Raw genomic sequence first — 12,644 nt, 5'->3', positions numbered from 1 at the left:
GCTGCACATACTTTATAACACGCAAATTACATAAAATCATCGACGCACATTCAATAAATTTAATTTAATTTACGATTTATTATTGTATATTATCGTGATACTTTATTAATTAACGTCTGTATTAAAAATAATAAAATTAATATAACATAAACACATAAACCGAATGCAATAAATCGAAGAGGAAGAAGCAGAGATTCAAACCCACTTAGCGAAGATTCGAACCTTATTTAGCAGAGATTTAAACCCATTTAGCAAAGATTTAAACCGTATTTATAGGCTGTCGTCTATCGTCGTTTGATGGAATCAGTTGGAATAATATGCGAAGCCTAACCTGTAATAATTAATTGTCAAACAGCTATTTAGGCAAACAGCAAAAATCTTGATTTCTATCGAAATATCATCAGAACGATGGGGAAAACATCGAAGGATAAGCGTGATATATATTATAGAAAGGCGAAAGAAGAAGGATGGCGAGCCCGAAGTGCTTTCAAGCTACTCCAAATCGATACCGAATGTCACATTTTCGATGGTTCGTATAAAAAATCTATTTTCCTTTTCAATTACATATTTTATTATACTTCTTGAGAAAAAAAATATTTAAAAAAATGGAAAAGAAAAAGGAAAAATTATTTTAGAACGACTATAATAATAAAGAAAATATATGTATTGTTAACAAGACCATTGCTTTTTATTCTCTTTCAGGAGTATCCAAAGCGGTGGATCTATGTGCTGCACCTGGAAGCTGGAGCCAGGTCTTAGCTCGCAAGCTAAAGTAAGTAAATTTTGGAAAAGATGTAATACAAATATGTTCCTTAAATATATATGTAAAAATTATAAATAATTATATATTAATTTTTTTGATATAGCGAGAATTACAAGAAGGCTTTAGAAAAAGGCGATGCGTCTCCTCCAAAAATTGTAGCGGTCGATCTGCAGGCAATGGCACCCTTGGAAGGAGTTATTCAATTACAAGGTGACATTACCAATACCAATACCGCGCAGCAGATTATTGCGCATTTCGATAACACTCAAGCAGATCTGGTAGTATGTGACGGAGCACCTGATGGTATGTGCCTTACATCATTTCTCATTTTTTGGTAAAATCTAAATTAATTTATCTGAAATGATTAATGAATTTTATTTATTCCAGTGACTGGTTTACATGATATGGATATATTCATTCAATCGCAGCTTCTATTAGCTGCTCTGAACATAACTACACACATCTTAAAATCTGGTGGAACATTCGTGGCAAAAATTTTTCGTGCCAAAGATGTGTCGTTCTTGTACGCTCAATTGAGGATATTTTTCCCTTACGTGTATTGCACGAAACCCAGTAGTTCTCGCAATTCGAGTATCGAGGCGTTTGTAGTTTGTAAAGACTATTCTCCACCAGAAGGCTATAAACCGCACATGCTAAATCCTTTACTGACACATGAGCCATGCAATTTTGAAGAGTTGACAGGAGTCAATAGGATCATTGTTCCATTTGTTGTATGCGGAGATCTTAGTCAACCTGATTCTGACATGAGCTATCCATTAGATGTGAGTGTAATATTATTATATTTTTATTTGATTATGAATCATAGAATTTTCTAACAACAATCTTATTTTTTGTGTTTTGTTTATATATTTTGTTATATCTTGATTTGATCATTATTTAAAAATGTTTTCAGTACAGAGGAAAGAAATACAAGTACCATGAGCCAGTGCAAACCCCGATAGCACCGCCTTACGCTGAGGCGTTATCTTTGTTAGAAAATAGAGGAGCTGGAAGCAGCGCTCTTGTTTTCGATCATGATACCGATTTTAACGAGACTGACATCGATAGAGCGATTGAAAACGAAAATGCGTCATGGATAGCAAAATTCAAGGAAAGTTCGATCGAAGAAGAAAATGACAGAAAGAAAAGGACTGAATTGAATACAATTGCAAAAACTGCAGAGGATGAGAATAAAGAAGAGGAAGCAATCAATGCGTTACAAAACTTGTACATGTCCGAGGAAGCTACAAATATAGATGATACTTTAATGCAGTAAATGAAACAGATATATTTTTTTGTATCGTATTATTCATTAAATAGATGTACAAGGAATTTTATAATTCGTTTAAAAAAATATGAATGCTTATTCTCGACTCTCTAATTTTCAAAAATCGAACATCTATTGAAAACATATAAATTTTCAATTTTTACGATCAAATGAATTTTCTTCATTTTATTTTTTTTATGATGTAAAAAAAATATAATTTATCTAAACTTAAATAAAACTTAAAAAATTTCTCTTATTTCTTAAATAATTAATTACTTAGTAATGAGATATTTCCGAATTTGATTTGTTTAATTATATATACATGCAAGTCGGTGAAAATTATAATGTATACTTAGACTTATACATACATATTTTCTTATGTATTTAAAACGTATACTTTATACGTGTATATACTTTTTTCTTAAGTATATATACTTGTCCGCTTACATTGTTATGATCGCACGAGCGGTATTATTGACAAACGGTTGATCATATCAAACAGTAAATATCGGAACGTCACGGTAATAGGCGATCGCGTCTGAATATGTGGAAGGACAAGGTAATTATTGAATCGTCCCATATCAATTTCCAAAAATTTCCTTCTTTTATTTGTCAGACGGACAGAGTTTGCCGTTTCTGCAAGGACACGTTCTGCTGTACAAAATGTCGCGATCGTCATATGGATAAGATGCATCCTGGCTTAAACGCCAACTGTTGCCTGTGTGCTTCTGAGATATTGCCGGTACGACATGGCGAGTTTGATAAATTGGACCTAAGAGATGAGGAATTATTGAATCACATAGTAGAAAAACATTTGCCGTTACGTTGCCAGCTGTGCGGTGATTTATACGAATCTAAGGAAGATTTCAAGTCCTTCGGTAATTCGCGAAAAACGTGCTTATAACAAGAATTAAAAAATCTAATCTTGAAATCTGTGAAAATCGCCAAATAGTCGCCTGTAAAAGTCTTGAACTGAAACTTTTTGCTTGCACTTTTTGCATTCAACTCCCATGTTATATAAAAAATAAATCAATTAAAAGAAATTAATAAAAATTTCATATTTAAATATTTTCAAAAAATTGCATGCTCAATAACAATTTAATAAATAGAAAAGTCTAACAGAAAAAAAAATTTTTTTAATATATGATGCTATTTTTTTTCTGTTTTGAAGCCTGGAGTTTGTTAAAAAAATCACACAAAAAGCAGATTACAATTTTTTAAATTTTAAAGAATATAAAATATAAATTTACAACACACGTGTATAGATTTATGTAAATAATAAAATTACATCTCTTTTAATTTTACAATTACTTTTAGAAAAAGTGAAAAAGAATTGTCTATATCTATATATAATCATTGTATATTTATATTCTTTATATATAGTTATATATATTTATATTTAATTATATATAGATTCTTTTTTTCTCCGGATAAACTTTAGGCAAGTGTAAATGGTGGTCTCAATATATGCTGTCGCCGATAAGCATCGAACAAAAGCTGAAACAGTGTTTTATGGGCGATAACGAGGTTTGCACGCCACCCGAGATCTATCGCAAGACCAGCACGCCGATGCTCATCAGTCAAAAATCCACTTTCGAGACATCCTATGTGCCATATTTCAGCCTGAAGACACCCAAGATGAATTCGTCGTCGATCAACACTCCAGGATCACAGAACAGCGATATTTGCGGTGTGACTGAATTCTTCAGTTTCTCCCGCATCTCGAATGAGGATACGCCCTTCAGAACCGACAAGGACGAGCAGCTGCCCAAAAGTAATTCCGGCAGGAAGCTAAACATTATGGAGGAACAAGATGAGACTAAGAATAACGAAGCCGAAAAGATAACTGTAAATGAGATGGTAGATATGAATCTGACAGAACCTGAGGGCGGGATTCTGGAATCGCCGGCATCGGACATCATTTGCGAAAAGTCGGACAGAACGTCGGATGTCGTGAAGAAAGTGAGATTCTCCGATCAGTATGAAACCGTGCCGGAATATAAAGGCTCGATAAAGTCCTTCGTGGAGGTCATCTTGAACGCATCGACAGAGGAGGAGAAGTTTCACGATGCTCGCGAAGTCTCGAGTACATCAAACGCGAAAAATCCAGGAGACACGAATAATATAAAAGACACGACGAAGATCATGCAAGATACAGAAAATACAAAAGACAGCCAGATGGAGAATAAAAAGAGCTCCTATGTAAAACTTTTGCAAAATTCTCTAATTGATTCGCAAACCTTGCAAAACGACACGAAGGACACGGAAAAGGAGAATCAAAATCCTGAAATAAGCGACAAAGACTCGTCGGCTCCGTGTCGGCAAGACTCCAGCAGGGTACTGATAACAGTGTTGATGGAAAACAATTCGAGAGGATTGAGCACTAATTTGATACCTCTAATTGATTCAGGTCTGAAGAAGTTACAGGAACAGCTTGCATCGACGAATCAGCCGTCTTCGGTTGAGTCTACCGATGCTGTTAATTTGCCCATCAAGTCTGTTACGAGGATGGAAATGAGCATCTCGAATGTCGAGAGCTATTCCACGAAGGATTCGACGACAGATTGTCGACAGATCGTGCCGTCTTCTTCATTATCTATGCAGAAAGACGTTAAAGATAATAGAAATAACAACGGATTCTTCGCTGCCGTCGCGCAAGCTATGAAATACGCCCTAAAAAGTTTCTCCGGTCAGTAAAAATTCTAATTATTTATAAATTGATATATATTTGAAAGAAATTTTTTTTAAAATATCTATTTTTTTTTTAATATTAATTTCAGGCTTGGGTATTTCTGCAAGCAACGTCACGACAACCGAAGTAATTCAACAACGAAAAATCGACATCGAGGAGTCGACATCGACATCCCTGGAATCGGCCGTCAGCAGCGTCGACAACATCCGACTTCGTCCAAACAAACGAGCCCGCGAGATCGCCGAAGTATCCTCCTCGCGAGTAGATTCGATCGCCGTGGACGTCCGAAGTCCCCTGGCGAAACGTCAGAAGGGATGGTACAAGATGATTAAAGCACGTCAGCCGATCAACCGGATGCGAAACAGATACGCGACAACATCGTCCAGAGGGGTGCAAGTTTTCAGTCAAGGATCCCTGACAGTAGGCGACACGATCCTCCCGCTTCCTGCGCGAGCACATCAGTCTACGCAAACCGAATGATTATATCTTTTTTTTTTATAATGAAAGATTAAAATATCATTATTGTCCTGCGAGTATAATAGATGAATTAAGAGAAATATTTTAATGAGAGAATATATCTATTGTAAAACTAAACATGTGGCGCGTCCAAAAAAATTGTTTTAATAATCGAGACATTTAGTTTACTAATTTATTTTTTGTTATAATAATTTACTATAGAATATTTGAAAGGAGATGTCCATTTAAAAATCGAAGTGACGTGTTACAAATATGTGTTACATATATGCTGATATTAAAGATTATATTATATAAAAGGTGGTGTGTTTGTGTCGCAAATTACATTAAAAATAGATTACTCTATAATTCTTGAAATATATATATATATATCGTCATTATGATTGTTTTTAAAAATGATATTTTGAAGTATTGTTCTTGTTTATAATATATTTCTTTCACATATATAAAGTAAATGTAAGTTACGTCATTATATAACATCAGATTTCATATATATCTTTTCAGATTTATATTATTTAAAATTATTAATAAAGGTAGTAAAAACATGAATTAATCAAAATATATATTGAAATACATCCATTCAATAATAATCAGCTGATCGTCTATTACGCAACGTAGATAACAGCAGAGAGACTAAAAATTATTACCATCGTATGATAATATATATGTGCCTTTAGCGCGACTAGGACTGGAATCTGGAATTACTATCTGGGATCTGGGATCGCCATTCAGCACATGTAGTAATAGTATAGCTTGGTCAGCTGTTAAATTTGAGGTTGTGTAATGATTATCTGTTATTAACATCGATAGAAAATAATAGTGATTTTTCTTCAGTGAATATAAAAAAGTAAGTTATAATTATTACGATAAAAGTAGAACTTTTTAACGATACTCTATCCACTATCAAATTTATTTATACTTATTTACTTTTATTAATTAAATAGACACATACTCCTACGACAAAATTACATAGTATACTTTTCATCTTAAGGAATACTATAAAATTGTTAAATTCTTAACTTAAAAGTTTATTAGTATGGAGAAATGACGATAATGATTGTAATTGTTTGAAATTACTTATAGGCTTGTCGCAACTGACACAACGTATGCACATAAAGTTCTTAAAAATACAGTATTCGATATTTCTTAAAATTAAATGACAGAATAAACAATAACAACATTAAAGATAAAAATAGAATCTTTCTCAGCAATATATTTCATAGTGTCTTATATATCTTACAGTTTTGTCGTAAAGTATATACCTATATTATGAATTTTAAAAATGTGTTATATGTATATATAGTCCAAACACTTTTCCAGATTACGCGAGCAACGTTAAAATGTCATCGTGGAAAAAAGCCGCGAAGGCGAGCCAGAAAATCCATCGGGAACGTCACCAGCCCGAAGTTCGTAAGCATCTCGGGCTGCTAGAGAAAAAGAAAGACTACATTTTGAGAGCCAGGGATTTCCAGGAAAAGCAGGCGACAATCAAGCTTCTCCGGAAACGCGCGCTAAACAAAAATCCAGATGAATTCCACTTTCATATGATTAACTCTCAATTAGTGAATGGCGCTCATAGAGAGAAAGACAAGGAAGATAAGCACACACCTGAACAGATAAAGTTGATGGAGACACAGGATCTCAGATATGTAGCGTATAAGAGAAATATTGAAGCAAAGAAGATAGACAAGCTACAGAGCCAGTTGCATATGATTGACACTGCCAATGAAACGCAAAATCAACACATTTTCTTCATAGAAGACAGTACAGAAATGAAGAATTTTGATCTCGCCAAGAAATTGGACACACATCCGGCACTTTTGTCTAGACGTACCAATCGACCAAAACTAAGCACAATTAAAAACATGAAGTTGCCGGAATTGGATGACAAAACTATTACTAAGATCGAGCAGAAAAAGCACATGGCTTACAGAGAACTCGGAAAGAGGGTTCATAGAGAACGCGAGTTGACAGTCGTGGAGCAGAAGTTGGAAATGCGCAGGGCGTTAAAGGATAAAAAGATCAAAAAGCCAAAATTAGTGAAACCTGGTTCGAAGGATGCTGCTCCTATTTATAAATGGAAGTTCGAAAGAAAACGATGACTTGTGTATTGCAGAGAATTTGTTGTAATAAAAAGTATTATAATTTTATATAAGCGCTGTATAATTATGAATTGTTCAATGAAAGTTTGCATTTGACGATTTATAGATACGCAACTCTTATTGTTTCTTTGATGTCGATTTTTTAATATACTGCATATTCGCGATACCTTTAGCTACCTAATCGCTTCGGTTGCGGTAGCTTGCAAATGACATTGTGGACCGGCATAGACAACCAACCGGCTAGCGCGATTCCAATCGAGTCCGCCATCGTCACGATCCCCATAGAGACCTCAAGATCAGCTTTCGGAATCTGCGATCAAATTAATTTTGCACAATCGTGGAAAATAAATTGCCAGATAGAGAATGTGACAAAATATTTTTTTTTTTTTTTTAACGTAAATTCTCGCTAGAAATATTTAACGAACTTAACTTTTATATTTTTGGATTCACATTATTTAATATAATTTTAAAATTGTTTTTTTTTTTTTTTTTTTTACAAGAGTTTTATTACCTCAGTCGATATTCGGTAGAAAGTATTCACATACGTCGCGCCGCCAATTAGACCCTCCCACAATACAAGGGCGAAAACGATCCATATATTTGGTATATAATAGAAAATAGCGTCAAAGAGGAGAATTATGACGTTAATGAACTGAAAAGAAAAATCAGTTTTTGAAATGGATTTCTCACGGCAACTCAATATATTAATTCGTATTTTTGCTCAATCTCTTAAGTATATAATTACCTGCAACATAGACATAATCCAAATTTTGTCAATCGTAACTATGTTCACCGATGATTTCGAGATAAATAGACCTATCTGACAATCTGCTTGGAGCCACCTGTATTGCTCGTATGGTTTCAACCAAATGTCATTGAATTCGATGAACTCGTACTGTAAACGTATTTATTAATATTATGTTCACCTACAACAATACTATACATCTTAAAAAAATACTATTAATAATCGTTCAAAAGAAATTGAATTTAACAATTTGTTCTGTATTTCAACCAATCCTTCTTCTCTTAATTAAAATTAATTGTCGCATAATAATTTATAAAACGATCATTATGTAATTTCTCTGCGTATATCTTTTCTTTTTTAAAATAAGAAAGAAAAGAATTTATTTATCTTGTATTCTTTTAACAATAATTTATATAATACATAATACTAACAGGAAGAAGAAGAGATGTTTGTAATATAAATATACAAATAGATTTAATTGAAATAAACAAATACGTTTTCTTAACGATTGAAGCTAGCGAGGATGTGGCAAAATATTGTATACCAAGCCTTGATTGATGAAATATCCAAAAAGGTAAACCAATCCGAGCGGTATCATGTATTTCAGCAAGCCAGGTATCAAATTGATTTTGTCTCTGATGCTCTTCTCGGAGACCTGGATGATCTGCTCTTGACTTTCGGTACCGTTCTTGGTGATTGATATTCCTGTATTCGCCGGATGTTTGAGGATACACCAGAACGTGATCGCTTGCAAAAATGGCGCAATTAACATGACCAATAATGTGTTCTCGATAGACAATACCGTAGTGAGACTGGCGTAAGATAAGGCACCGATCACTCCGGCGCCGCCTGTTCCCGATGACCACGTCGAGATCACCTCTCTGCAAGAAAATTTAATCAGTACATTCTAAATTTATCAGACAGCTAAGAAATCAATAAAAATACATCAAAACATAAAAAGGTATGGAAGATAAAATTAATATTATATTGAATTTACGCACATTATAATTTTAGCGTATTGTAATATTGTATAAACAATAGCGAGTAATTTACATACTTACTTGGAGAACTGATTACTGTAACCGAGCATGGTGGCCTCACCCAAGCCGAAGGAGAGCGATGTTACGACGACGCCTAGAATGGCGAGCCATTCAGCAGTGCTAAACGACACCATGAGAAATCCTGCAGCGGAAAATAACACACAGATAGCCACTCGAGCACTGTAATTAACGAATCGATTAATCGATTAGCATTTTGACTGATGATTGTCGCTTGCACATCGCGAAAAGATCTTATACGAGGTTCCAGTTGTCAGTTCTCTGTCATATTATACAATACAAGTATGATGAAAACGCATTAATTAATTTTTGCAACAATATTTTGCCATATAATCTTTGTACAATTGTTACAATTTTTTATCGCTTTTGATATTATTTTGAAATGCAGTTATTAAGAATATATACATTTTATATATATTATTAAAAGATCATCTTTTTTTTAATCGCCACACAAATTAATCTCGGAATCTTATCTTTATTCACCGAACTATAATTTCGCTAATTACCCCGTTATCGCATGAAGCGTGCAAATCATAAATTACAAACTAATGATATTTTTGCAAATATATCTGAGTGTATGTGTGCGCGTTAGTGTATTCAGATAAGAATTTAATCTATTTTTTTTTTTAAATATTAAGCTAATGTGAGAAAATTCTTCGTAGAAAATAAAGAAAAATAATTGAAAGATTTCATGAAAAAGAAAGTGACTTATGTGACTTTAGTTCTATTGCCATTCCGATTAATCAAAACTAATAATAACAAAATTATTTATTTGCAATGCTTACTTTGTAGTGGCTAAAACAAAAGAGAGAAATATATATAAATACTAACTGTACTAGAAACGGCAGGAATGGCACCGTCATCTTAATCACTAGCGATGGTAGAATATCTGCCAAGAGTATGGCACCGGTCGAAACCGTATTGCACGTACGAATTCTCGTCATATTTGTGCCATTTGTCTTTAGCGTAGAATCCTAGGAAAAAACAGTTCAGCAATTTCCTTGCAGATATCCTTATTCAAAATAAGAAAATCTTTTCCATTGAAATTTAATAGAGCGGCACAAATTTTACAAATCTCATGTTTTTTTTTTCTCGTATATTTTTTTTTCTTTATTTTACTTTATTTTACATATAGTTTCTATATAATTATATTTTTCCCAATAAATAATATACAATACACGCCGAAAAATTCTGTCATTTTGCAAATATTTCAATCGTACTAGATTAATTCTTATGTGCTCTTTTGTGATTTATGTAACGCGTCGATTAGACACATTAAAAGGACGCTGCTTACACAATAGTATTCTCATGCTGCTTTTTTCTCATTCGGTGAGAGATCCGGTCATATGACATATAAATTACGCGACAATCTTTTTCGTATTAGATCATCAAATAATTGCCAGATGGATCACATTACGTGTTATTTTCAACGCGCGGATATTTATAAATTGATACTAGGTGAGAAAATTGGTAAATAAGAATCGAGGTGCGGGGTAATTAATGCGTACTCTTTTTTATTGTTTAATTCGGCGATTTAAAATAAAGATCTTTATATTTAAGATTTTGTACAATTTTAGCCTCAATTTATCCATTACTTTAAACGTGTGAGAATCGACTAAACTCACCTTGTCATCGAATTTGATATCGAGGATATCGTAGGCCGCGCTGAGCATCACGGCGTAGCCGTAATTGTTGCACAGCCCCAGAATCCAGAAGGCCACGAGATTGCGCAATCGTGTCTTCTTCGCAATAGCGTCCTCGTCTAAGGTATACCCGGCCATATGTAAGTAGCTCGGATTGTCTTTTATCTCGAAAAGAATCGGTCTCAAAAAAAAAAAAAAAAAATGTATTTTTTTTTTCTCTTCTATCGCTTCGTCTGTCTTTCTCTATATTCTAATTCTCCTCTTGCCGTTCAACTAGCTGCCCCTATTCTTGCCTTCATCTCTACCTCGAACCTAAACGAAACATATGCTAAATCGGTTTAGCCTGCTTTTATATACTACTCAAAAAAAAAAAAAAAAAAAAAAAGGAAATAGAGAAGTACACTCGTTGTCCGAATAAAAATTCAAATTGCGCGAAGAACAAAGTCATACTTTTTATGGATCATACTTTTACATCACAAATAATTTTCCGCCATCTGCGGATACAATGCACGTTCTACGTGTATTGTTAAGCAATTATTAGAATACAATATATATTGAAAAATATGTTTATAAAAAAAATATATAAATGAGAGAGCTTTATTTTTGTTTAATTTATATATTTTGTATTATTTAATTTAGAGAGCTTATTTTTTTAATAGAAATAAAATGACAAATGACAAGGGGATATATTGATTTTAATATTGATTTGGAATAGAATTTACATCCAGTTGTATTAACTTTAATTTAAATTTATCTTTATGTTTTCTTTGTGCTAACATTTGCTATACAATGTTACTGAAAAAGCTACTCACGATAACAAATGAGCCAAGTTGCGTAATATAATAATCTTCCAACCGGAAGACACAGCAATCAAAAAATTATGCTATTATCTTTGCAAAATTTTAATATAATTTTTATAATTCCAGATTATCAATGTCAAGATATTTTTAAAAATATTTATGTACGTGTAATATTATTATAGTCTAATTATATCACAGATATTTCGTTTATCAGTCAGAATGAGATGATGAAAAAAATGTGATACAAAATCCAGAGCAGATGTTTTATTAATTAAATTGACTCTAAATGCAATTTCATTTGTAATAGCCAGTATTTAATGTTACAAATCTAAATCTTTTGAAACAAAAACCTACTAATCAATTAGGAACAATAGTCGAATGTACAATGCGATTTAAATAAAGTAGACTGACAATATGGTATGTGTGGGGAGAAGACACTTATAATTTTTACCATTCTTAGCCATATTATTCTGTTAAATTTCAGCATGTTATTCATAAAACGCATATTTAAATGTCTAATATAATCTATATTCGCATCTCATCAATTAATGTTATTTGTTTGTCGAAAAGGATATTATTATGAAATGAATGCAATCATATTAAGCGTTAAATGCGAATCTTTTGGATTTTAAAATATAAAATGAAGATTAAACATTTGCTTTTTTACGATTACCAAATACCTAATTTTGTGAAAAGATTACTTAAAAAAAAAAAGAATTCTGTCCTTAATTATAAACAATATAGTTTTTGAACCAAGACAAGAAACTGACGTAAAATCCATCTCTTAATTTTGAAGAGTCTATTGAGAAACACATCACACACACACACACACACACACAAAATTTCTTATATATAATTCACAACATCACAGAGATAACAATGTGCACATTCAAACGAATGATCAAGCCGAAATCTCTCGGAACATCGATTTTCGGGAATGTTGTCTACTTACAATCTGAAAGATTGCAAAAAATTTTGTAATAATGAATACCGCTGTCAAAGTTTGATAGCGCAATCGATAAGCAAGGATAAGAGTTGCAATATCGTACAGTTGCCGCGACGAGTTCTAGTTTCGAAATAGGTGTAAATTTTCAACGACA

At 32.9% G+C, this 12,644-nt stretch overlaps 4 protein-coding genes across 12 annotated transcripts; 3 read left to right on the top strand and 1 right to left on the bottom strand.

The window, feature by feature from the left end:
- The first annotated feature begins 294 nt into the window (after nt 1–294).
- Trm7-32 (tRNA methyltransferase 7-32) lies at nt 295–2,126 on the top strand. The gene is made up of 5 exons (XM_070294072.1): nt 295–529; nt 703–772; nt 867–1,066; nt 1,151–1,545; nt 1,677–2,126. The coding sequence occupies exons 1-5, from the start codon at nt 409–411 to the stop codon at nt 2,037–2,039; spliced, it is 1,149 nt and encodes a 382-aa protein (XP_070150173.1). The 5' UTR covers nt 295–408; the 3' UTR covers nt 2,040–2,126.
- A 448-nt stretch (nt 2,127–2,574) lies between these two features.
- On the top strand, nt 2,575–5,400 carry LOC138932345 (uncharacterized). 3 transcript variants are annotated; one of them, XM_070294063.1, is made up of 4 exons: nt 2,575–2,589; nt 2,647–2,908; nt 3,472–4,719; nt 4,811–5,400. In XM_070294063.1, exons 1-4 carry the CDS (start codon nt 2,575–2,577, stop codon nt 5,200–5,202), a joined length of 1,917 nt encoding a protein of 638 aa, XP_070150164.1. In that variant the 3' UTR covers nt 5,203–5,400. The 3 variants fall into 3 exon arrangements, with proteins under 3 accessions (XP_070150164.1, XP_070150163.1, XP_070150165.1); XM_070294062.1 differs by having other exon boundaries at nt 2,575–2,908; XM_070294064.1 differs by lacking the exon at nt 2,575–2,589 and having other exon boundaries at nt 2,689–2,772.
- On the bottom strand, nt 2,639–12,644 carry Cln3 (CLN3 lysosomal/endosomal transmembrane protein, battenin). 6 transcript variants are annotated; one of them, XM_070294068.1, is made up of 9 exons: nt 12,497–12,644; nt 10,727–11,056; nt 9,933–10,075; nt 9,105–9,263; nt 8,588–8,924; nt 8,044–8,193; nt 7,810–7,950; nt 7,466–7,608; nt 2,639–2,802 (listed from the first exon to the last, which is right to left on the bottom strand). In XM_070294068.1, exons 2-8 carry the CDS (start codon nt 10,880–10,882, stop codon nt 7,468–7,470), a joined length of 1,227 nt encoding a protein of 408 aa, XP_070150169.1. In that variant the 5' UTR covers nt 10,883–11,056; nt 12,497–12,644; the 3' UTR covers nt 2,639–2,802; nt 7,466–7,467. The 6 variants fall into 6 exon arrangements, with proteins under 6 accessions (XP_070150169.1, XP_070150167.1, XP_070150168.1 ...); XM_070294066.1 differs by lacking the exon at nt 2,639–2,802 and having other exon boundaries at nt 6,289–7,608; nt 12,497–12,643; XM_070294067.1 differs by lacking the exon at nt 2,639–2,802 and having other exon boundaries at nt 6,289–7,608; nt 12,536–12,643.
- On the top strand, nt 5,920–7,400 carry LOC138932348 (probable U3 small nucleolar RNA-associated protein 11). Of its 2 annotated transcripts, none has more exons than XM_070294074.1 (2): nt 5,920–6,043; nt 6,500–7,400. In XM_070294074.1, exon 2 carries the CDS (start codon nt 6,537–6,539, stop codon nt 7,296–7,298), a length of 762 nt encoding a protein of 253 aa, XP_070150175.1. In that variant the 5' UTR covers nt 5,920–6,043; nt 6,500–6,536; the 3' UTR covers nt 7,299–7,400. The 2 variants fall into 2 exon arrangements, with proteins under 2 accessions (XP_070150175.1, XP_070150174.1); XM_070294073.1 differs by having other exon boundaries at nt 6,517–7,394.

The sequence above is a fragment of the Polyergus mexicanus genome, unplaced genomic scaffold (genome assembly GCF_030449975.1).
Source record: "Polyergus mexicanus isolate NDT 795.1 unplaced genomic scaffold, iyPolMexi1.0 SCAF_4, whole genome shotgun sequence".
In the NCBI taxonomy this organism is placed as follows: domain Eukaryota; kingdom Metazoa; phylum Arthropoda; class Insecta; order Hymenoptera; family Formicidae; genus Polyergus; species Polyergus mexicanus.
Note: the sequence above shows the minus strand (reverse complement) of the source record. Positions and strands in the feature narration are given on the sequence as shown.

What these genes read in the sequence shown, in the direction of transcription:
- Cln3 (XM_070294068.1), bottom strand. Translation starts at nt 10,882, where the DNA reads ATGGCCGGGTATACCTTAGACGAGGACGCTATTGCGAAGAAGACACGA. An exon ending in TACAGTAATCAGTTCTCCAA is followed by an intron (nt 8,925 to 9,104) that starts GTAAGTATGTAA and finishes ATTTTCTTGCAG; the next exon opens with AGAGGTGATCTCGACGTGGT. An exon ending in ATTTCATCAATCAAGGCTTG is followed by an intron (nt 8,194 to 8,587) that starts GTATACAATATT and finishes ATACGTTTACAG; the next exon opens with TACGAGTTCATCGAATTCAA.
- Trm7-32 (XM_070294072.1), top strand. Translation starts at nt 409, where the DNA reads ATGGGGAAAACATCGAAGGATAAGCGTGATATATATTATAGAAAGGCG. An exon ending in CGAATGTCACATTTTCGATG is followed by an intron (nt 530 to 702) that starts GTTCGTATAAAA and finishes ATTCTCTTTCAG; the next exon opens with GAGTATCCAAAGCGGTGGAT. An exon ending in GTCTTAGCTCGCAAGCTAAA is followed by an intron (nt 773 to 866) that starts GTAAGTAAATTT and finishes TTTTTGATATAG; the next exon opens with CGAGAATTACAAGAAGGCTT.
- LOC138932345 (XM_070294062.1), top strand. Translation starts at nt 2,575, where the DNA reads ATGTGGAAGGACAAGGTAATTATTGAATCGTCCCATATCAATTTCCAA. An exon ending in GGAAGATTTCAAGTCCTTCG is followed by an intron (nt 2,909 to 3,471) that starts GTAATTCGCGAA and finishes GATAAACTTTAG; the next exon opens with GCAAGTGTAAATGGTGGTCT. An exon ending in CGCCCTAAAAAGTTTCTCCG is followed by an intron (nt 4,720 to 4,810) that starts GTCAGTAAAAAT and finishes TATTAATTTCAG; the next exon opens with GCTTGGGTATTTCTGCAAGC.
- LOC138932348 (XM_070294074.1), top strand. Translation starts at nt 6,537, where the DNA reads ATGTCATCGTGGAAAAAAGCCGCGAAGGCGAGCCAGAAAATCCATCGG.